The 24633-nt window shown below is 40.4% G+C and overlaps 1 protein-coding gene across 4 annotated transcripts in view; it reads left to right on the plus strand.

Moving 5' to 3' along the window:
* Positions 1-24633, plus strand: part of LOC101842987 (CREB binding protein) — a 126802-nt gene that overhangs the window by 49623 nt on the left and 52546 nt on the right. For all 4 annotated transcript variants that reach the window (XM_040748159.1, XM_040748160.1, XM_040748161.1 and 1 more), the window contains exon 3: positions 9359-9538. In XM_040748159.1, the coding sequence (XP_040604093.1) occupies positions 9359-9538 (180 nt within the window). The remainder of the gene's footprint in view (positions 1-9358; positions 9539-24633) is intronic.

Here is a 24633-nt window from a genome sequence, read left to right on the forward strand (position 1 = left end):
CACGCACGCACGCGCACACACACACACACAGAGGGGGGAGGGGGAGAGGGAGAGAGAGGAGAGAAAGCGCGCACTAATAATGCATAAAAAACAGTTTCAGAAAGGAGGAAAACTCTCCAGATTAATCACTGTATGTTTTGTAGTTGCATTTCGCCCCCAACTCTTGCTCTACTGTATATGTTTCTTGGGGATTATATACTTTGGTCTTTTTTTTTTTTTTTAATCTTTCAGGGTATTTCTCTCTGCCAGTAATCAGATGCTGATTATACTATAAGAGTCATCTCTCTACCCCACCAGTCCCTTAATTCTTCCCCACTCTTTTGTACTTCTCTGGGTCTCTTTATATGTCAGGTGCTAAAGCCTCTTAGCTTCCTCTGAGGCCTCTGACAAGCAGGCATCACTTGTCAGGAGCCCTAGATTTAAGAATGTCCTTTGTCCATTGAAGGGCTTTTTACAGTTCAGTATTTGATATGTTACAGAGTTGCACGTTTTAAAATGACAGTCACTTTTCAGTGTGCTTTACACTTCAGGTGATTGCATTTGTTTAGAGTTATGAGTCTATCTTTACCCATTCCAATCCTCCTGTTGTGTATAAAGTTTGTCGGATGGGAAAAGAACAACAGAACCTGTTTTTATCCCTATAGCTCCCTCTCAGAGCTCGTTCCACATACTGTCCGCTCACTGTCATGATAAAACTAACAGCTTCTTTTAAGAGTTTGTTCTTGGAACCCAAGAGATAGGTTAGTGGTTAAAAAACACTTGCTGTTCTTCAGAGGTCCTGAGTTTGGTTCCCAGCACCCACTTTGGGCAGCTTACAACTGCCTGTAACTCTAGCTTAGGGGATCTGACAGTCTTTTAGCCACTTTTACCCAGAACTTGTGGCATACACATGTGCAGAACATAAATACATGAAAATACATTCCTTTCTAAAAGAGAACTTGTTCCTGGTTTTGTGCCCTGGTGTAGCAGAGGTACATCTTCTTGTGCTTGCTTTCTTCTGGGGTTTTGCCCGTCCTTCTTCCCATTGTTAGGGGTCTTACATTATTGATACTTACATTACCTTGCTCCTTTGAGCTCTCCTGTAGTGTCCATTTGTCATTTTCATCACAGAGTTGACTGTGTATTGTGAAGGATGACATATCTGTAGGGCACATGTGATGATCTATTCTGCTATGTCATATAGCTGAACTACAGTGTGAATTAAATTTGTGTTGATAAAGGAAAATGATATTTTTCCTCATGTCTCCCATTTGTCTCCTCTTCTCCTTCCTCTTCATTTCTACTGTGGGCCAGGCTGGAAAGGACTGCTTAATCCTGAAGAAGTTGTTCTTCTGCCTTTAAAAGGCATTAGGACTTAATGGAATTAGGCAAAACAATTCACTTACATTTGGATTATTTGTCCTCTTTTGGATTATTTTGTTTTATACTCCATGCTTTCTGTAAAGTTCTTCAAGAGTAGAACTGCAAGAGTTCTGAATGTGAAGCTGTGGGCTCCTGTCCTGTGCCATGTAAATAACAGGATGTGATCTTTCATTATGGCCATTTGCCACATTGAGAGTATCGCTGATATAAGGCACTTCCAAACCAGATAAATTTGGTATCCCAAATTGTTCCTCACTGTGAATACCTGCATTTCCCAGGACTATAAAGCTGTCATGTAATTTAAACACTAATTGAAACGTAAAAAGGCATAAGATTTAGGATATGAAGGAATTGTGCAAGTTCCACTGTGGTCACCCGAATGCTCTTAAATTGAGGGCTCCTGACAAGTGATGCCGTCTTGTCAGAGGCTGGAGGCAAGAGGTTGGTCCCTGCCATGTGACTAGTTAGGAGCAGGATTAGAAACAAATTTCCAGCTGCTCCCAGCCCAGTGTCTTGCTTTTGAATTAACATAGATTGCATCCTGAAGAGATGGCCTGTGGAGTACTGACTTCATTACCAAAAGATTCTGGTGTCTAGGCCTGGAGTTATTGCCCTGTCATGACACCTTTAATAGAAGTCGTATCCAAAGGATATGTACTTTTGCAAGTAGGGTTTACTGTTGACATCAAGTGTTGAGATCTGGATCTGTGTCTTTCTCAGTGCTACCAGGATGGGACTGTTAAACTGCCCGTGTCAGCTTACCTAGTTCTGCTTCCCAGTTGTGCTCTGGTTGGTGAATATGCTGCCCATGACAATGTGCTTATTGGTTGATGTCTCTTCCCATTCATTAAGTTGAGGTGCTGGAAGGATTCCAAGAGCAAGTGGGTGATAGCTACCGACTGAATACAGCCATTCCATGAAAACTACCCTTCTTGGCTTTTTTCCAGCAGTGGTAGGTTGCCAAGAGAGAAATGCTTTGACTTTACAAATGATCTAGCCATAGTCTTGGTTAATTATAGTTCTTTCTATTAGAAAGAATGAATATTTCTGGTTCTTAAATTATTTACAGTTTTTTGTTTCTTATGTATGAATCATTTTGGGTGTCATTATTTGTTTTGTTTTGGTTTTTCCAGGCAGGATTTCTCTGTATAGCCCTAGCTGTCCTGGAATTTGCTCTGTAGACCAGGCTGGCCTCAAACTCATGGAGATCCACCTGCCTTTGCCTCCCTAGTGCTGGAATTAAAGCTTTGTACTGCCACCACCCAGCTGAATCATATTGTTTTTATAGAACTTATAGAAATCTGTGGTTTTGTTTGTATTCCACTGCATACAGAAAGGTTGAAAGTGTCTGCTTAACTAGCCTGTGAGGTCATACTGAAAGCACACCAAGTGGAGTTGCTGTGTGCCCACATGAAAGCAAGAAGCACCGTGGTTTCTTTATTCATGAGTGTTTTTGTTCTTGTTTAAGTTTTGATTCAAATTGCAGTGCATTATTCCAGTATATTTTGATCCTTAATTTTTCTTGAGACAGTGTTTCTATATAGCTGATTCTCCTGCCTTAGCTTCCCAGATACTAGGACCAGAGGTGTGGACCACTATACCCAATTACTTCTTAATACATTTTAAGTTGGAATGAAAAAAGGTTTTAAGTTGAAAATATTTGTGATTTACCGGGACAGTTTGAAAATTTAAGTTTCTCTTCATAGTATTTCTATAGGTAGTAATCCCTAAGAGTGCTCTCATCCTAGTGTTTTTCATGGTTCTCAGAAAATGTCTCACAATCAAATGCAGTGATCCCAGCTGCTCTTTTGCTGCCAATTTTTGTGTAACCTGCTCCCAATCATTTGATATTCTCAAAACTGCTCCTTTATTTTATTATTATTATTATAGACAGATATAATAATAATATATTTGGAAAGAAACCATATTTAGTGTACTTTGATCCCAAAGCCTCAGAATAATCATGAAGAGTACAAGCAGCCAACATTCACATACTCTGAGTTGGAATTCTCCATGAATGTGATTTTTTTTTTAAGTCCTCACACAGCCCTTAGAAGGAGGTATCTTCATCTCCATCATATACCAAAGCATAGACTTAAGAAAATTGCCCAAGAAAGGTCACACAGATAGCAAGTGACAGAGCACCATTCAGACCAAGCTAATACTCCAAAGCTTATAGGCTTGGCTGTAAATGACATATTACTTGGGGGAGTGTACCAATATTTGTTGTGTTTTTCACATCAAGCATTATACTACTGTTGTTCCATTGGCTGTGGTTTGCCAGCTCCTTGTGAACAGAGCCAGTATCTGTTCTATGCAATGGGGAGGTGACAGTCCTCATGGTATAGGACAGTGTTATCTGGCTGATCTATGATGTTCTTGATCTTCCTAGGCAACCCTTCCCTTGTCTGTGAAGTGATAGGTAGCTTATTGCTGAAAGTCATCTTTGGTTTTTCTCTTATGTTTTTTTGGTCTCACTTCCTCCATGTGCTATGTATGCTATTATGTGGCATATAAAATTATGAAGGGAACTGAAGTCTCCTTTAGAAAAAATGATTTGTGGTCTTACTGAAATCATATCAAACTTTGCAGTTGTCACTGGAAGCATTCCCCACGGCCCTGCTGAGTCCTTTTGAGCTTCTGCATGATAGTATATGTCTGCTTGTTATCCCCTTCCTCTGCTGATCACATAGCTTGTTCCATTCATTATACGTGTAGCTTTGGTCATACCTATCTGGCATTTTGCTGGAGTTGGATATTCCTTTGAGTGATCATCTGGAGATGAAAACCGGAGTTCATTTGTTGCAGAATGATTGGCTTCTTGAGTGGTTTTCTGTACAGCAAAATTCTTACATGAGGCATGCATAGGGTTCTTTGAAGTCAGGAGAAGCTGCTTGTTCTCTGAGTATGGACTGCTCTTTTGGGAGAGAAGCTACCACTGGTGTGGCCTCCATGTGGAGAAAATGCCTGTCCTCACTCCCATCCTACAGAGAAGCATGAAGGTAATCTGTGTCATACCACTGCTGTAAAGCTTGCCCTTGGAAGGGACCTCCTTTGCAGTGACCCACCTGTGCCTTTGACTCACTCCTTTTCAATAGTAGTGTCATCGTGCCTTAAACCCTCTAGTTTTGGATTTCTGTGTCTTACCTTTTTGATGGGTAAGAGGTGTTTATTGTCTTTTTGATATGGATCTTGCTTGATAGGATGAGTTAGGAGAGGGAGGTGAACAATTAGGATGCTCTCTTGGTTAATGCAGTGGAGAGAGAAACTTTGTTCTTTTGGAGTCCAGAGCTTGTTTTAATAATATTTCTATAACTGTTACATCATTACAGGTAGAAAATACAGCATTTGTTCTTCATTGAAGCAAATTGAGGAAGTTTTTTTTTTTCCAATCAGTATGTTAGTATTCTGGTGCCCAGGACTGTTTGAGTTTTTTTTTGGGGGGGGGGTGTCTCTAACTTAGGACATAATGGAATTTTTCACCAAAGCCAAGGTTTGTTGGCTTAGAAAGTAAGGCAGGAAGGATTTGCTTTATGGCCAGACTGTTCTCCCATCCTTATTTGTGATCAAACACAAAACTGCCATCCTGTTAAAATCACCTCTACAGTGGCTTCAACTTTTTAGCATGATCAAGTGAACTGTCAATTGACTATCTAGTAACTCAGAACCTTGAAAGTATATTTTATATTGTTTGTTTGTTTATTTATTTATTTATTTTTGGTTTTTTCAAGACAGGGTTTCTCTGTATTGTTTTGGAGGCTGTCCTGGAACTCACTCGGTAGACCAGGCTGGCTTCGAACTCACAGAGATCCGCCTGCCTCTACCTCCCGAGTGCTGGGATTAAAGGCGTGCGCCACTACCGCCCGGCTATATTGTTTATTATTATTTGTTTGTGTATATAGCAAATGCATGTGCTGGTGTGGGTGTATCTTATAAGTGCATGTCACTGTGCACAGCTTTTACATTGGTGCTGAGGATCTGAACTCAGTACTTAACCAGTTTTACTTCCAAAGTTTAGAGGATTAAAAAAAAGAGGACAGCCACTTCTCCTGGTGCCCCCTCCCCCCAGATTATTCTGTGCTGTTTTGCCCTGACTTCAGTGACTTGCTTTCTCCAGGGCTGACCTGTGCTCTTGTTCCAGAGGGCTTCTTAAAGTGGTGACATCTTGGAGTGGTCATTTATTTAGTTCCCTCCCCAAATACTAAGTACACTCACTGTCAGACAAATGTTTGAGGGAAGCAGGATCTCCTGGTTTTGTGCCCAAGACAGACTCAGCATGGATTGGCATAAATATTATTGTGGATAACTCTGTGGAGTTGAGCAGTGCTCTTTGATTTTCATCTTCTGTCTATAATGGTATTTGTCAGTGTTGAAGGAAGATAGCCCACTCTTTCTCTCATTGTTTTGGAGACGGCCAAGCAGTTTGTGGCCTGTTGCTGGATTATTGGCTGTTTGTTACAACTGCTCTTGTGTCAGTGAACAAAGCTTGCAAGAGTATTCTCCTTCTCCTACAGCCCCTTCTCTCAATGGGTCTCCTAACTTGGCTGTGCAGGCTCAGGTCTAGCACTTGGATTTCTTGCCTTATGTGTTGTGTGCATTTTTCATTCATGGTGCTACAGTTTACATAGTTTTATTCTCCTAATAAAGAAAGCCATTACCAGATAAGCAGATTCTTGAATGGCCAACATGTGGCATGCATGTAGCATACATGATCACAATGCTTTTTCATGGCAAGTGGATAGAACTGAGAAACTTGAATAGATTTCACTTTAGGGGAGTTTTGTGTGTTTTTGACTACTACTGTACTTAACTAGAAAAAATTTGAACTTGAATTAAGTACTTGAAGGGCACTGTTTGGAAAGATAGAGTAAAAAGCACATTACCATACGGGCTACTGATAAATGAGAGTAACAACATTCTACCGTTAATATTTTGTTCCAAATAAATTTCACCATCATTGACAGTTCCTTTTTTTGCTTTGGGTTGTACTCAAAGTTAAGGTTTTTAGGAATTTAAAGGACTAAGTAGATTTGATTGTCAATTGGATTTAGACATCTAAATTTTATTTAGACATCTCAATTTTACCACTTGATTGTAAGCACTGGTGCTAAGCAGTGTATTAGCTTAGACTTGGGAACCATATATAATTTGATTTGATCAACGAAAGAGTAGATAACAGAAGTGGGAATCCAGAAATCTAGACACTCTAAAAGTAAATGACTTTTCCCTTAATCTGCAGCTGAGGCTTTTGATTTCGTCCTAATCTGTCACTCCTTTCAAAATGAGACAAGTCACTTGGGATGAACTGTAGTGACCTCTTGGAGACTTCTGTCTACTTCTTTAGCCTTAAACTCAACTACTAGCTCTGCTCTGACTGGAGATGGGCTGGTGTCACAAATGGGTATGGTGCCTGACACTCAAGTTTGGGCCTTTGAAGTCTGAATTTCTTTTTGTTATAGGCTCAGGATGGGACTTTTGCCTTTAACTTCAAACTTTCAAAATGTGTACTGGGTTCCTTTGAACTGGATGTCTGCAATATGCTGTGTATGACCTTAGACTTTGTCTATGATTCTTCCCTTTGGGAATTAAAGCCATGCTGAAATGGTCAGCTTGCCAAGGAGAAGATATATAAAAATTTCCTGAGAAAAACTGTGTGTGTTAGTATACACAAGGCTGAGATGGGAAGTTCAAAGCCAGCCTAGGCAATAAACACAGCAAGACTATATCTTAGTAATTTAAAATTAAAGAAAGGGGTGGAGTAATTGGAGTAGAGATGGAGCAAGAAATTTCCTAAAGACACCCACAAGAATGTTTCGAAGCACAGTATTACCTCTTAAAATAAGCCAGTTAGAAAATGCCAGAGTCTAATCAGGCAAACACTACCCTATCTGACCATATATACTACCTGATTTTTGGCTTAGCAGGGTAATTTTTAGAATGGTGTCAGGAATGGTTGCAGTTTCATAAACAGATTTTTTTGTTTGTTTTGCAAAGAATAGGTCAGACATACTTTGAGAGTCACAGAGAACCCTTGGGGAAGTTTATTGTCCTATACCTGTGGTCTCTTTCTTCAGTGCAGGGGCATATGATGGCAGTTGGCCTTTCCATACATGCTACATACTTTGGTTCTTGGTCCTGTATTCTCATTAAGTTGGAACCTTCCAGCCAGTGTTTGTTCAAGTATATAAGGATCCAAGTCCCTTGGAAAGTAGGAAAAATCTCTGTATACATTCTCAACTGGGATTGGTTCATAGCAGATATTGGTGGACAGTAAGGGTGGATTGATTGTGGTTGAGTTAAAAAAAAAAAAGCATGTGTTCAGAAATGTTTTGTTTTACTTCTGTGAGTTTTTGTTACTGTTTTTCAAATTCTAGGTCTTTAGGACCAGTGTTTCAGGGCCAGCAAGATGGTCCAGCTTTCCACTAAGCTATAATGGCCTGAGTTATGTAAAAACAAAACAAAACAAACAAACAAACAAAAAAAAACAAATTCAGAGTAGTAGTTGCTACTTGAATTCACCTAGTGTGTTGCTTTTTGAGAACAGAAAATTGTTTTTCTGAGTTTCAGATACATTGGAGGAATCTTGTTAGGATCAGGATGACCTTTGTACTCACTTAGCTACTGCCTTGACTTACATCTCCTGAACTCAGGGCTGAGCCTCATTCCTGGGTTTAGTGAAGGATTTGTGTTTCAGATTACTCACACTAAGTACCTAGTAGAAAGGTTCACTTTCAGAAAGATGAGAAGCTCAGGTGCACACATCAAGCTCTGCTTTCCTGCCCCTTTGGCATATAGTCATTATTGACATCAATTGGAGTTAATTGTGTTGCATGAGGATTTGTTTGCAATCTAAACTTTTAAAGCTAAAAGAAATTAAGTGATCTAGTTCCTGGAAGCAAAAAGATTGAAGTCCATGGTAGAACTATACATTATACAGAGGGAGCTTACTGGCATGATAGTTACCAGCTGAGGCTGGTAGTGATTTCTCAGGTAGGACTTAACCAGTGTGTGTTACTGGAGATGAAGCCTATGGCTTAGAACATTTAGTGAAACTATCTTCCCTGGAAGTCTTCCCTGCTTAAGATTGTTCTTCCTAGTCCAAACATCAAACAGAATATGATGACAGACATGCAGAGCAAGCAGTAGACAGCAGGGAAGAATATTCTAGCTCTGTGAAAAAGAGATGGGTAACTTGAGCACCCTGTTTCTTTTTTCCTCCTCAAGGAGGCTCCCACATGCACTCAAGGAGGTTGGAGCTAACTGTGTGTGGCTGACCTATGGAGGCAGAGGTGTGAGGCCTCGCTTCCTGATTTTGCCTTACTTTACCTGATTGTTGGTTTTATTTCACCTTAGTTTAAAAGAAAAATAAAAACCAACTCTATTGGGGCAAATATGCAGCATGTGTAATAATGATTGATACAGTCTCTGCTGTTGTGAAGTTGCCTTCAGTTTTCACCCCCCCCCTCATCACCTGCCTTGCCTGAATATTTTTATGTATAAAGAACCCACATATTTTATCCTTTCATTGTGTTCTTACTCTGCATTTTGAGCTAGTTGAAACTTGGTTAAAATCTGATGAAGAACATGAGAGAAACAAAAAGCACTTAGGGAACAATTAAAGATTAGCTGAAGAAGCCCCCAGGGTCATCAAGTCAGGGCCTTTGCTGTGTGAGACTTGGCTGCTGCTGGACAGGGCTTTGCCCAGTGATGAGGGGAGAAAAGTGCTGGCCTCTTCTGGGCCTGTAATTAGGAAACAACTGAATCATTTAAGCCACTTTGTTAGTTGCTGTCTATAGCTTTAACTTTTTAAATGAAACTTTCACAATTCTAACAATGAACTTTGATAATGAAGCTTTTATTTATAACTGGAAGAAGGGGTCGCAGGAGATCACATCTTGTCATCAATGGGTCAGGCAAGCATTTCCGAAGTCTGTTTTTTTGGGGGGGGGGGTTGTGCTTGTGTCGTGACAGCTGATTTTTCCTCTTTTTGTTTCAGATGGGAATGACTGGTAACACAAGTCCATTTGGACAACCCTTTAGTCAAACTGCTGGAGGGCAGCAGATGGGAGCCACTGGAGTGAATCCCCAGTTATCCAGCAAACAGAGCATGGTCAATAGTTTGCCTGCTTTTCCTACAGATATCAAGAATACATCAGTCACCAATGTGCCAAATATGGTAAGTTATTCTTAGTTTCTGTGCTTCAGGAGTCTTGGCGGGTGCTTTTGGTATCTGGATTTTATGGTGCATACAGCGAAGAGTTGTAACTATGAGTGTGCCATTGGTGATAAGAATATAACCAATATAGCCAAAGAGTATGAGTTTTACATCTTCTCTGATGAGCTCGCAACAAGAGGGGTAGGGGAGGTTGATTTAGCAGCTTTTCCCAGATTCCCTTTGTTGATGGAATCATGTATGCGAACTATTTTACTTTTACAAAATTCTGAATGTCATCAAGACTGGCTTATCTTGCTGTTTGTTAATGGGTTAAAGCTGCCAGTAGAAGCTTGATTTGTGTTACAGTCAAACAAAAGACATTTGTATTACAAGAGTTATGTAGTACTGATGAGTGTTAGGTCTGACTTGATAGATGATTTCACATCTTCCTTCTTCCCAGTTATAGCAGGAATTATCTGTGGAATCTCTGACCTAACAAGCCAAGGTATTATAATGGGGTGTCTGCTTTTGCCAAGAATAGAATCTGTTAGTTTTGAACACTGGGCCAGTGTCTCTGTTCCCCAGTGCTACATCTCAGCTGCTGAAGGTATAGTGTGCAGGTGGTAACTGGTCAACCCCCAGGCGGCCGCGTCTCTTCTTCCTTGTGTTTGTTGGTGACAGTGAAAGCTTCCATATTTCCATATACTTACTCCTATAGTAATGATTTGACAAATCTTAGCAAAAAAACAAAACAAAACTGACCATGTGTTTTAAAAAATGACTTTTGGCCTTGAAAAACTAATTTTGAAATATCAGTACAAGGAATGCCTGAGTGTTTATCTTCTTTTCCCGTGTCAGATCTTCTCTAACCTTAGTATTTCTCAGAACTAAGAGAATGACAGCTTTTACAGTGTGCCATGTTCTGAATCTGTTGTACAATCAGATAGTGGGAACAGTGAGGCGTCCTGGTAAGAGGTGATCACTGTTAACACTGTGTTAACACTTTTTTATTTTGCAGTGAAACCTGCCTGTTTTCAAAACCACTGGTGATTTTCTGTTCATTGTTCTTATGACAATCCCCTTAGCTCTCCTACCTTCCTTTCAGTAGTTTTTGGTTGCCAGTGCTGTGTCCAGGGTTATGGGAGCAATGTTATTAGCCTCTGGGTTCTAGGACCCACACCAATACTGCCTGACCTCTCTCATGTTTTGTTCTTAGTCCTCCCTGAAAATTCAGTGGCATGAAGTCCAGGCCCAGCTGTCATTGCCTGTGCCTGCTTGGTAACCAGGCACACATTAAGACTTCAGTGAGAACATTTGCTTTTACCATGGTGTTCTTTGTTTGTTTGTTTATTTGTTTTTGGAGACAGGATTTCTCTGTGGCTTTGGAACTAGCTCTTGTAGGTCCACCTCCCTCTGCCTCCCGGGAGTGCTGGGATTAAAGTTGTATGCCACCAACACCCGGCATTTCCATGTTTTAAGCACAGGGAATCCCTTACCTGATGTATTCCTATCTTCCCTTTTTCAATGTTTCTCAAGCTCCACCATTACTCCAGAGTGACAGCATCCACTCCAGGTTCCTCTGTCAGCCTTGGCTGCTACTTTGGAGACCTAAACTTGTTAGGTGTAGTGGTCAAGGGTTTCACAGAGGGCCTGGGCAAAGGGCCTTGCCTTCTCCTCTAGTTCTGCAGCAGGGCTGTACAAGTTAACACTCTCACCTTGGTAATGTGGTAATGTTTGGCAGTGACCCTGGCCACTACCCATGGCCCTTCTTCTGTCCTGGATGTTACAGTCCAATATCTCCAGGCACTGACAAAATATGTTCCGTGTTGGGAACTCCTGCTTTGAAGAATGGTCTAGAGGAGCTGTAGCAGTATGTCTTTCTAGAATCTTGGAAGAATTCAGTCAACTGTTTCCCTTGACCCCCTCAAAATCACAGTAAACTAAAGAAGGATTTTTGTTCATAAAAGTGTAGGGCACCTTTTCTATAAAGGCACATGTGAACTTTTGAGAAAGATTCATAGATGCTTTTGGGAAGTGAATTGGGTCCTTTGCCTGTACTGTTTATTTTGGAGGCACAGGGTGGGCCAGGCCATGTGGCATTGAGCATCTGGGAACAGCCTTCAGTGGTGGGACTAGTAAAGAGGTCAAGGCACAGGCTGCATGGCATCTTTTTCAGTGTGTAAAATGACCTTATTCCCACAGTGGCTTCTTGAGAGGCATCATTAACAGGTCCCATTTGATGGAAAGGAAATAGAGGTTCTGAGGGAATCTGGCTTGTTCATGGCTATGTAGTTTCCTTTTTTGCAGAGTTTTTAATTATATTCAGATGTTTAGCAGCCCTGAGTTCCCTGGGAATGGCTTCACTAGCCTATGCTTACATAGTTTGTTTGCAGTTCCTTGACTGTGTTTTGTGATCTGTCTTGAATTTTCTCCATTATATCTGGTGTCTTAAAATGTATGGATTTTCACATGGCAAGGAAACATTGATATAAAAAGCTAGATCTGTTACATTAAAAAAGGAAAATATGTTGCCCTGAACTAATGGCCTTCCTCTTTTTTTTTTTTTTTTTGAGGAATTGGGAATGAGGGTGGGTTATACTTTTGAGAGTTGTTTTAGTTTGGTTTTCCTATTTCTGTGATAAAGGACCAAAAGCCATTATTGAGAGAAGCCTGGACAAGAACTCAAGGCAGGAACCTGGAATTTGGAACGGAAGCAAATCCATGGAAGAATGATGCTTCTTATTCCCCATGGCTTACTACTTTGCCTTTTAAAAGTACAACTCAAGGTTGCTTCCAAGTTCTGGCTATTACAAATAATGCTGCTATGAACATAGTAGAACAGACATCCTTGTTGTATGAATGAGCATCTTTTGGATATATGCCTAATAGTGGAGTTGCTGGGTCTTGTGGTCGGTTTATTCCCATTTTCCTGAGGAATCTCCATACTGATTTCCAAAGTGGCTGTACAAGCTGGCACTCCCACCAGCAATGGATGAGTGTTCCCCTTTTACCACATCATCTCCAGCATAAATTGTCTTTGGTGTTTTTGATTTTAGCCATTCTGACAGGAATGAGATGGTATCTCAGAGTTGTTTTGATTTGCATTTCCTGGACAGATAAGGATGTTGAGCACTTTCTCAAGTGCCTCTTAGCCATTTTAGCCTCCTCAATTGAAAATTCTCTATTTAGTTCTGTAGCCCACTTTTTAATTGGATCCTTTGGTGTTTTGGAGACTTGCTTTTTGAGTTCTTTGTAAATTTTGGAGACTTGGAAGCAACCTAGATGCCCCTCAACCGAAGAGTGGATAGAGAAAATGTGGTACATTTACACAATGGAGTACTATTCAGCAGAAAAAAAAACAATGGAATCCTGAAATTTGCAGGCAAATGGATGGCACTAGAAGAAACCATCCTGAACGAGGTAACCCAGTCACAAAAAGAGAAACATGGCATGTACTCTCTCATATATGGATTTTAGACATAGATCTGGGGAGTGCCAGCCTACAATCCCATGGCCAGAGAGTCTGGGAACCAGAACCTTCATTCAGTGGCTGATGGAAGCAGAGGCAGACTCCCACACGGCTAAGCACTGAGCTGAACTCAAGAAAGCCAGTAACAGAGAGGGAGGCTGGATGACCAGAGGGATTAAGACTGGGCTGGTTTAACCCCCAGAAACAAGGGTTAACTCTTGAATCCCAGGCTGATGCCTGGGAATCCAGCATGGGACTGATCAAGACCCCTTGAATGTGGGTGTCAGTGAGGAGGCCTAGGTAATCTATTGAGCCTTGGGTAGTAGATCAATATTTATTCCGGGTATACAAATGGACTTCGGACTCCCATGCAACAATGAGAGATGCATTCTCACCCTGAACTCTTGAGGGAGGGTCTAGGCCCTGCCCTGGATGAAATGCCCTGGGGAAATGAGGGGATATTGTGGGGGTTGGTGGGAGGGCACGGGAGGAGGGGAGGGAAATGGAGAGGGACCTGGAATTGACATGTGAAGCAACTTGTTTCTAATTTAAATAAATAAATAAATAAATAAATAAATAAATAAATAAATAAAGATTGATAGTACAACTCAGGTCCACTTGCCTAAGGGTGGGATCACCCACATTGGGCTGGATCCTCCCACATCAATGATTAATTAAGAAAATGACCCATAGGCCACTGTTATGGAGGCATTTTCTTAATTGAGGTTTCCATTTTTTCAGTATGACCTGAGCTTGTTCAGCAGACAAAAAACTAACCAGTACATGAAATAATTTTTAGGAACCAGTAGACTTTGGTTCCAAATAGTTCAGGTTAGGGAAACTAATGGCAAATTACACTGGTTTAAGTTCTTCATGGGACAACTGAAACTTAATGCAATGAGCCAGGGTTCTCTTTCTCTTCCTGCATGGCTTCTGCATTTCTGTTTGGTGTTGAGAATGGAAAGATATGCAGTCTTTTGATTGATTCTTTTGTTATGTTTGCTGGGCTCTGTCGTGGCCCAGGTATGAGAGGAGCCCTAGAGGAGACTTGTGAGGAAAGGCAACGTTGTTCTTCAGTGGAAAAAAATTAGAAAACTCCAACAGCTTGTGTTCCATGCAGTAGTTAAAATGAACGCAAGCAAAGACTTTCTTAGGTGGAAGCAACAGAGAAGACCTCAAAGGCAAGGAGACCCTAGTGATGGTTTTCAACCTTCCTAATGTTGTAACTCAATACATTTTTTCATGTTGTAGTGATCCACCCAACCATAAAACTATTTTTGTTGGTACTTCATAACTGTAAATTTGATAGTTATGAATCATAATGTAATATCCGTTTTTCCCAGTGGTCTTACGCAGCTTCTATGAAAGGGTTATTCCACCTCCAGCGTGTGCCCCCCCCCAACCAGGGTGATAGAAAGGTATTGACTTTGTAGGAATGGTGGGAAGCCAGTGCTTTTGAATAATGACTCTTAAGGTCAAGTACTAGTGTATGAACAAAGCTGGATGCCACACAAGAATAAGCTTGGGGGTAGGGTGGAGACATGGCTCAGCAGTTAAGAGCATTGGCTTCTCTTCCTCAGTACTGGGTTTTAATTCCCAGCACCCTTATGGTACATCAGAACCATCAGTAAGTAACTCCAGTTCCAGGAAATCTGTCCTCCATGGACACATGGCATAGAAGCGGTACACAGATATTCATGCAGTCAAAACACCCATATACATAAAAATATATTTTTAAAAAAGCTAGGGTGAGGTTAGTGATCTTGAATGGAACATGGGCTGTCAGTTTGCAGGGAAATGAGCTACAGTTTTTTAAGTCATTCGAGCCTTTTTTTTTTTTTCCTTTTTTTACCCCCTGCTTCCTGGTGGAAGCTAAAGGAGCTAGTGACCTGGATATGTTTAGTCACAGTGGGTTAGGAAACAAGACAGGGTTGTCACTTAGGTAGATTATCTGCTAAGAAGATGTCCTGGTAGAGAGTCCTTTACAGAGCTGGAAAAGGAACAGGCTTGAGGGAGGGTCCAAAGGTATAGGTACAAGTGACTGGATGGTAGGTAGGTAAGTGTTGGGGTTTGTGAATAAATAGGGCAGTGCTGACCATCTTTTGGAGTCACCAGCTCACACATGACACACCAGGCTAGGGACAAGAAGAGAAGAGAGCTGGCAAAGGAAAGTGTAGGGGAGTAACTCACTACTGGAGAAGGGATCTGTGGTCTATGGATTTTGTGTCAGCGAAAGAGCATCATCAGAACATGAAAACCAGCCTGAAAAGGTTCATCATCTGCTAATGGAAAAGTGTGACCTGCATGTTTGGAGACCTTGGGATCACCACTCGTGACCACACAATGCTTTGCTGCTAGGAGCTCCAAATTGTTAGATACTAGAGACCCTGGTCAAAATGTCCATTCTTGAGGATACAGCTAAGAGTAAATAAGCATGTTCTTAAATTTTCAGATATATCTTATTGTAGCTCTGCCTCTGGTCTTTTTGTTTTTTTCTACACAGGGTTTCTCTATATTGCTCTGGAGGTTGTCCTGGAACTCGCTCTGTAGACCAGGCTGTCCTCGAACTCAGAGATCTGCCTACCTCTGTCTCCCGAGGGCTGGGATTAAAGGCGTGCGCCACCAGTGCCCGACCTTTTTTTTTCTTATTATTTGTTTTTATGTGCATTGGTGTTTGTTTTGTCTGTCTGTGGAAGGGTGTTAGGTATTTGGAACTGTAGTTACAGATAGTTGTAAGCTGCCATGTGGGTGCTGAGAATTGACCCTGGGTGCTCTCTCCAGTCCCTGCCCCTGTTCTTTTTATTTCTAATCTCTTTATATAGGTTTCTGACAGTTCTTACTCTTTTTATTTTCAGAAGCACTTTTTTGTATATTTCTCTGCAGAAAGATATTTCTGAAATCAGCATGTGTATTAGATTTAATTACATTTTAATTACAGGTAGTATGTATACTGTTATACATTTTCATAAACTAATAAGACTGAAGTAATTATTAAACATTTATTTGTTTATGTGGGTCTAAAGATTTTTAAATTATTTATAACTTATTGATAAAAGATGGGAAATTTTCTTTTCATGGACAGAGATTATATGTTGCCAATCTGTATTTTGGTTTTGAGGTATTTGGGGGACCTTCTCTGAGGAGAGATATGCGTACAAGAACGGGGTGTTGCTCTCCATTTTCAAGGAAAGCACCTGATTCTTAGTGACATTTTCTCCAAACTTTGGATTGGACTTGCGCCTGTTTTCATAGAACAGTTTTTGAGGTGGTGCTTGTCTTAGAACATGTTTAAGAAATAGAGGAGCTGCATCTCCATGGCCCAGTGGGCCCCTTCAGGGTTATTTTCTGATAGGAAGTTCCTATATGTAAGTTTTTTAAATAAGAAAAATAAAAAACAACACTATAAAGATTTCAGCATTCTTAAGGATATAATGTATCAGATTCATCAGGTCTGCTGCTTAGTTCACTTAAAATTGCTCATGAGTGTAATGCTATAATTTGATTATGTGTTAGAGTTTTGAGGTAGAAGTTTAGGCAAGGCTAGGACAGCTGCTGATAGACATCTATTTTTAATTGAGAGGGAAATATGGCTGGCCAGAGGATTTTCCAGACAAAGGAGAATTGTAGCTCTGCTTCCTAGCTTATCCTGGTGGGTATAGTGATTTTGCTGGCAGCGTCTCAGTGCTTAGACATGTATGCTAGACTTTCTTGGACTGTGTCCTGGGCTTCAGTAAGTAGTAGTGCATCTCAGCGTTGGGGCATTTTGAGCCTTACCTGATATACCAGATTCAGAATCCTCCAGGAAAAAAGACAAGAAATATGTTTTTGTGGTCACTGTGAAGCTTCCGAGGATTTCTTGCTTAATTTCCCATCTTATGATAGATACCTAAGCCCCTCTAATGTAATTCAGATACTTCTCAAATAGATGACTATATAGTTCTTGATTTTGCAGCTATATATGTGCCCCTTTACTAGAGCTGACCTAAAATAAAGCACCATTGTCCACTAAAATGTTGGCCTAGTGGCCAACTGCTCTCTGGAATGGACTGACTTGCCTTAATTCTCCCAGCCTTTGTTTGCCATGTTTGTTTTCTTTCTCTTTTGTCTGGTTCTGTTTGGACATTGGGAAGGAACTGGCTTAGCAGGCAAGAACTGAATGGAGGCCAGCATCTACTTTGTGTGAGTACAGTTGACCTGCATCTGTGGACCCAACACCTCTCACATGGAAAATAAAGACCTTATAATTGTGCCTGTATGTACCATTTCCTTTGACAATATGATATAACAAGGATTATTTTTAATTGTATCTGGTTTAAATAATATGGAGGTGATTTGCATAATCATGTCCAACCTGCAGTCTGTGGGGCCACATATATCCCAGGACAGGCTTGAATGTTGTTCGACAAGTTTGTAGATGGCAAGATCACGTTATATTATCTAAAGGCTGGACATCTTTCTATAGTTGTGTCCCCTTCTTTCCACGTGCTATTTGTTGTCTGAGTGATTTTCCCTTCTAGGTAATCGCTGTGGTGGCCTTGAACTCCTGCCTTACAGGCACATGCCACAATGCTGGGCCTTGATTGTTGTGTTGTGATGAGCACTGTGTTTTAAGCCTCATCTTTGCATTATCGGGATCCTGGAGGGAATAAAAGGAAGCAATGTTGTAGTGTTGTCCTCTTGCTTCCCCAGTGTTGTCTTTAAAGTAAATTTTGATTCTAAGTGAAGTTATAGAGGATTGTGTTTCCAGGTTTTTTGTGGAATGTTCAAGTAGCAAGGGCATGTGGTGTTTGGGGTGGTTGTATCTCAAGAGTCATCTCAGAATCAGAGCTTACTGCATACATCTGCTTGGGTCTGTAGGTATGTAGAGGGAGAAAACTAGTTCTTTTTTTTTTAAGATTTATTTGCTTATTATATATACAGTGTTCTGTCTACATGTATGTCTGCACACCAGAAGAAGGCATCAGGTCTCATAATAGATGGTTGTGAGCCATCATGGGGTTGCTGTGAATTGAACTCAGGACTTCCGGAAGAGCAGCCAGTGCTCTAGGGATGCCAGGATAAGCTTGTTTATATATTTGTTCATATCTCTGAGTATGTTCTTGGGATAGAATTGGGTTTTTCAGACCTTATCCATTCAAGACCCCTTTTTCATTTAAGAAATGTTCATGTGACCCTGGCAATGTAGGTATATAAAATAGGCATACAAAGCATTCTCTGATAACATAACACTTGCTCCACAAACTCTTTACTACTGAGCTATCTCCCCATATCTAATTTTTTTTTGGTCATTTTCTGTGATTATTCTAATTTTATTTTTCTGGTAATTTCTCTCAAGAGGAATGTTTCAGCTATAAAAGTAATGAATTCTTTCTGTAAAATATTGATGCAGTACATTAGTTTTTGGGAAAGGTCCTCCTACTATGATAGAACTATAAAACTATTATTTTTGTCAAGGTTTTTCTCAAAAAAGATACATACAAACACAGAGCTAACAAGGAAAGTCTGAATGACTTAATTTTGTTGTTTTGAGACAGGGTCTCACGTAGTCCAGGCTGGACTAATCCTGCCCACTGCATACCAAGTACTGGAATCACAGCTGTATGTCACCATGCCCACCTCAATAAATCTGTTTCTAAACCTAAACACTAAATACTAAATTCTAAATCTACTTTAGCTTTTTGTTAAATCTGACAAGTCTACTTTGATATTATTTGTTGCCTTAAATAATAGTAATTTTGTATTCTAAATTTTTGTCTATCCGAAATTTAGACAAAGCTGACTGAGCTGTTTTTTCTATTCCACCTGCCTTATTTGAGGTCTGTCATATTTTTGATGGCTACATAGTATTTCAATATAGACCTGTGACAGTAAGTTTTTGCCCATCTTATAGGCATTTACATTTTTCACTTATCAAGGTGGTACTTAAGCTTATGTATACATTGTAACACATTTTTGTCAGGTTACTTCCTTAGTAGTGGGTTAAAAGAAGTGGGTCTACAGAGGCAAAGGACTGCGTGAAGCACATATATGAGGCCCTGGGCTTAATACTCAGTACCATTAAGAAGAAAAGGAAAACAGGGAGGGGAAGATGATATGCAATTGGTGATGGTGGCATCTTCATATAATTTCAGCATTCTAGAGGCAGATTCAAGAGGACAACCTGGATTACAGAGCAGACATCGTGTCAGCCCTTACCCTACAACCAGAAGGAATGCGCACATTTTCCTCTGATAGAAGTTCTTTCCCAAGTCTGGAAGTTTGTCTTTCAAACATCACTCTAAGCTGGGTTTTTACCAGCACACTTGAGAGTAGTTTTCTTATATACCCTCAATAATCACAGTGGTTGTTTCTCTGTATTGTCCATACTGATATGTAGAAAGCATCTGTTTTTACTTTGACAACTTTGATCAGTGAAGTAAAGGTTTAGAAACAGATTTATTGAGGTAGGCATGGTGACATACAGCTGTGATTCCAGTACTTGGTATGTGGTGGGCAGGATTAGCCCAGCCTAGACTACGTGAGACCCTGTCTCAAAACAACAAAACCAATGAAGCAAAAACCTACCTTTTTTTACATTTTAATTTTAAATAGCTTGTTTTACATGTCAATCTCATTTCCCTCTCCCTCCCCTCCTCCTGCACCCCTACCTAGCTTTTATTAAGGTGTAATTCATGTGTTATATAATTATTTTCTTATAAAATACTCAGATCAGTGGTGTTGTGTAACCATGGCCTTGGTCAATTCAAGACATTCTCATCATCCCAAAAGGAAACCCTACACCATTAGCATCTACTCTCCAATTCTCTGGAATCCTCCTCAGTTATAACCAATCCTAGATCTATGTACTTTTTCCTATTCATTCATGAACATAAAACAAATGGAATCGTACAGTGTATGTATGGGTTTTTTTGTTTGTTTGTTTGGTTGGTTGGTTTTGGTTTTTGTGCCTGGCTTCTTTCACTGAGTTAAGATTTTCAAAGTTTATATTGTACCTTTTTTAATGGTGAGAAAAATATTTCAGTTTAAATAGACCACATTTTATTCTTCCCATGATGAACACTTGGGTTGTTTATGTTTCTGGCTGTTACAAATAATACTCCTGTGAACTCTTTTACATGTTTTTGTATGAACATGTCCTTTTAATTACCTTGGATATGTGCCCAGGAGTGCAGATACCAAGTAATATACTGCCAGACAGTTTCCCAGCATCTTAGGTTTTTTCCAGTAATGTATGCCCAGTTCCTCCATGTCCTCCCCTACTGGAACTCTGCTGTTGGTTAGAATCTGTACTCTCATTTATAGCTACCTTGATGTATTGAAAGCTATACTCTATGGCTTTGATTCCCCCCCACACACACACCTGCAGTCTCTCCAAAAGGTCTCTGGAACTCACTAAGTAGGTCAGACTGGCCTCAAACTCACAGAGATCCCACCTATCCATGCCTCCCAAAGTGCTGGAATTAAAGATGGGTATACATGTGTACACACATTTCTGTGCTCATGTTCATGGAAGACTGAGGCTGATGTCAATAAGGGAATCTTCTTTGAGCTGTCTTTACTTTTTTTATTTTTGAGGCAGTCATTCAGTCAAATCCATAGCCTGTCAATATGGCTGGTATTTTTTAGCCAGTTTGCACTGGGGGTCCCTTGTCTCTGCCTGTGAGTTGCCACAGCTGCCAGTCCTCTCAAGTGCTTTAAATGTCGTGTCATGTTTCCAGTGTCTTACTCTGCTGCTCAGGCTACCCTGGAACTGGCTTTATAACCCAGGCAAATCTTGACCTTACTGTAATCCTCTTGTCTCTACCTCCTGAGCACTGGGATTACAGATGTAAGCCACTATGCTCAGATGAAGAAGACTTTATTTTAATGTTAGAAAATAATTTTTTCTAATTTAGTCTGTCCCCTTAAAAAACCTACTTTATCCCATGTGTAGTTAAGTTTTGAATTGTGGGGAACATAAGGATCAGAACTGAAGTCTACTTGCATAGACATTGCACTTGTGTGCACATGCCCTGTTCCCACATAAATAAAAAGAAAAGGTTAAAAATCTACAGCTAGAATATTTCTCAGTATGTGGCAACGTAGTTCCCACTCCCCCACTTTGGGACAGGGTCTGGCTATATGGTTGGCTGTCCTGGAACTTGCTATATAGACCAGGCTGGCCTCAAACTCACAAGAGATCTGCCTGCCTCTTGACTGCTGGGATTAAATGCTTGTGTCACCACACACACACAAACACAAACACACACACACACACACGAACGCACGCGCACGTGCCTTGATGCTCTGGGATTGGAGTTAGACAGTTATAAGCATCCATTCGGGTGCCAGTATTCAAACCGCCTTTCCATCCTTTAGAAGAACAGTCAGTGCTATTGGCTGCCAAGCCATTTTAACTGTTTTTTAACTGTTAACTCCCAATTTTACCTTTTTCAAAAATTGTCTAAGCTATTGTAAAAATTGAATAAAATGTGCAGATTGCCTTTTAGAAACAACACTTAGTTTTGTGCCATATTCTTTTTTTTTTTTTTTTTTTGATTTGGTCATTCTTTTTTTTAAATTTTATTTTTAAATTTAAATTCAAATTAGAAACAAGGTTTCTTCACATGTCAGTCTCCCATCCCTCTCTCTTTCCCCAGGGAGGGTGAGTTCGTCCATGGGGGTGTCCATAGTTTGTGATTTCATCCAGGACAGGGCCTAGAACCTCCCCCAAGAGTTCAGGGTGAGAGTGCATCTCTCATTGTGGGATGGGCACCCAATGTCCATTTGTATGCCAGGAATAAATACTGGTCAACTACCAAAGGCCCCATAGATTGCCTAGGCCTCCTCACTGACACCCCCATTCAGGGGGTCTTGATCAGCCCCATGCTGGATTCCCAGGCATCAGCCTGGGATTCAAGAGTTAACCCTTGTTTCTGGGGGTTAAACCAGCCCAGTCTTAATCCCTTTGGTCATCAGTCCTTCTTCTGTTACTGGCTTTCTTGAGTTCAGCTCAGTGCTTAGCCGTGTGGGAGTCTGCCTCTGCTTCCATCAGCCACTGAATGAAGGTTCTGTTTCCCTGACTCTCTGGCCATGGGATTGTAGGCTGGCACTCCCCAGATCTATGTCTAAAATCCATATATGAGAGAGTACATGCCATGTTTCTCTTTTTGTGACTGGGTTACCTCGTTCAGGATGGTTTCTTCTAGTGCCATCCATTTGCCTGCAAATTTCAGGATTCCATTGTTTTTTTTTCTGCTGAATATTACTCCATTGTGTAAATGTACACCTGACTTCTCCATGGAAACTCTGAAAGCCAGAAGCTCCTGGATAGATATTCTACCAACACTAAGAGACCATGGATGCCAGCCCAGACTATACCCGGCAAAGCTCTCAATCACTATAAATGGAGAAAACAAGATATTCCATGACAAAACTAAATTCAAGCAATACGTAGCCACTAACCCAGCCCTACAGAAAGTTTTGGAAGGAAAAATCCAACCCAAGGAAGTTAACTACAACCAGAAAAACATAGGCATTAGAGAATCCCTCTCTACCAACAGCCAAAAGAACAAAGGGATGAAAGTCCACATATAACTCCACCAACAACAACCATTCCAAATCAAAGAAGAATGAGCAATCAATGGTCATTAATATCCCTCAACATTAATGGCCTTAACTCACCCATAAAACGACACAGGCTAGCAGAATAGATTCGAAGACAGAACCCATCCTTCTGCTGCATACAAGAAACACGCCTCACCCTCAAAGACAGACATTATCTCAGAGTTAAAGGTTGGGAAAAAAATTTCCAATCAAATGAACCCAAGAAACAAGCAGGGGTAGCAATCCTAATATCTAACAAATTAGACTTTAAAATAAAATCAATCAAAAGAGATGAAGGAGGTCATTACATACTCATCACAGGCGAAATCCACCAAGATGAAGTGTCTATCCTGAACATCTATGCCCCAAATACAAAGGCATCCACATTCGTAAAAGAAACATTACTAAAACTTAAACCACATATAAAGCCACAAACACTTATAGTGGGAGATTTCAACACACTACTCTCACCACTCTCACAGGAATACCAGACAGAAACTTAACAAAGAAGCAAAGGGTCTAATAGAAGTAATGACCCAACTGGGATTAACAGACATCTATAGAACATTTCATCCACATAAAAAAGAATATACCTTCTTCTCACCACCACATGGAACCTTCTCAAAAATCGACCACATACTTGGCAACATATCAAACCTCAGCAGTTTCAAAAAAATTGGAATAACTCCATGCATCTTATCAGACCACGTGATGCTTTAAAATTAGAATTCAACAACAACACAAATTTCAGGAACCCTACAAACTCATGGAAATTGAATAATGCACAACTGCACCATTCCTGGGTCAAAGAAGAAATAAAAAAGAAATTAAAGACTTCCTAGAATTCAGTGAGAATGAAGACACAACATACCCAAACCTATGGGACACTTTGAAAGCAGTGCTATGGGGGAAGTTCATAACACTAAGTACCCACATGAAGAAACTGGAGAATAGTTACACTAGAGAATTAACAGCATAGCTGAAAGCTCTAGAACACAAAGAAGCGAACTCCCCCAGGAGGAGTAGACGCCAGGAAATAATCAAATTGAGGGCTGAAATCAATAAAGTAGAAACTTGGAAAACAATACAAAGAATGCAACGAAGAGTTGGTTCTTTGAGAAAATCAACTAGACAAACCTTTGTCCAAACTTATCAAACAGCAGAGTGTGAACATGCAAATAAAAAAAAATCAGAAATGAAAAGGGGGACATAACAACGGACTCTGAGGAAATTCAGAGAATCATCAGGACATACTTTCCATTTTACCTGTAGTTAAGAGTTATTCCTACCAGGCAGAGTTGTTTCAGACAGATGAAAACAAATCAGCTCAGTTTTTGTAGGTTGTTGCAGATTGCAAAACATTTTGGTGGGGGGGAATGAGTGGTACACATGCCTTTAATCACAACACTCAAAAGGCAGAGGCAGGTGGATCGCTGAGTTGAGACCAGCCTGTTTTAGATTTGTGAGTTCCACGATAGCCAGGACTGCGCAGAGAAACTTGTCAAGAAAAATCCAAAAAGAAAAGAAAATGTTATAAGAGGAAATTTTAATGAAAGACAAAATATGTCTTTCTTAAGAAAGCATTAATAATATACTAGATGTTGTGTTTCCAGTAAGTTTATCATTCCTTTTTAAGGGCAGTGACCACAGTGAAGTCAAACTTCATGTGTGCTACAATGAAATGTAAACAATGCAGGGTGGCCCAGAGACACTCCCACCAAACAAAAGGCAGCTCTGATTCTTAGCTATGTGCACTTCACCAAGGCAGTATTTCATTAGGTTGAACCATATGAAGTTGCCAACATTTGCTCCTTGGAACCTATGTAAGCAGCAGCATCCTGTGGGTCAGCTGACACATGGCTTTCCACTGATGGTGCTGATGGTGGGATGGGTTGAGTTTGTGTTGCTGCAGTCCAGAGCAGGTGCCATTTTTGTTATTGTTGTCATTGGATGTTAATTGTATTCAGGTCAACTTGAATCAGCTTTACATCTGATTTGGTATTTTCTCAAAGTTTTTGGTTGATTTAAAGAAAACTCTCCCAGTTCTTTTGGCCATGTTGTC

Source organism: Mesocricetus auratus, unplaced genomic scaffold, assembly GCF_017639785.1.
Source record: "Mesocricetus auratus isolate SY011 unplaced genomic scaffold, BCM_Maur_2.0 Super-Scaffold_100007, whole genome shotgun sequence".
Lineage (NCBI taxonomy): Eukaryota > Metazoa > Chordata > Mammalia > Rodentia > Cricetidae > Mesocricetus > Mesocricetus auratus.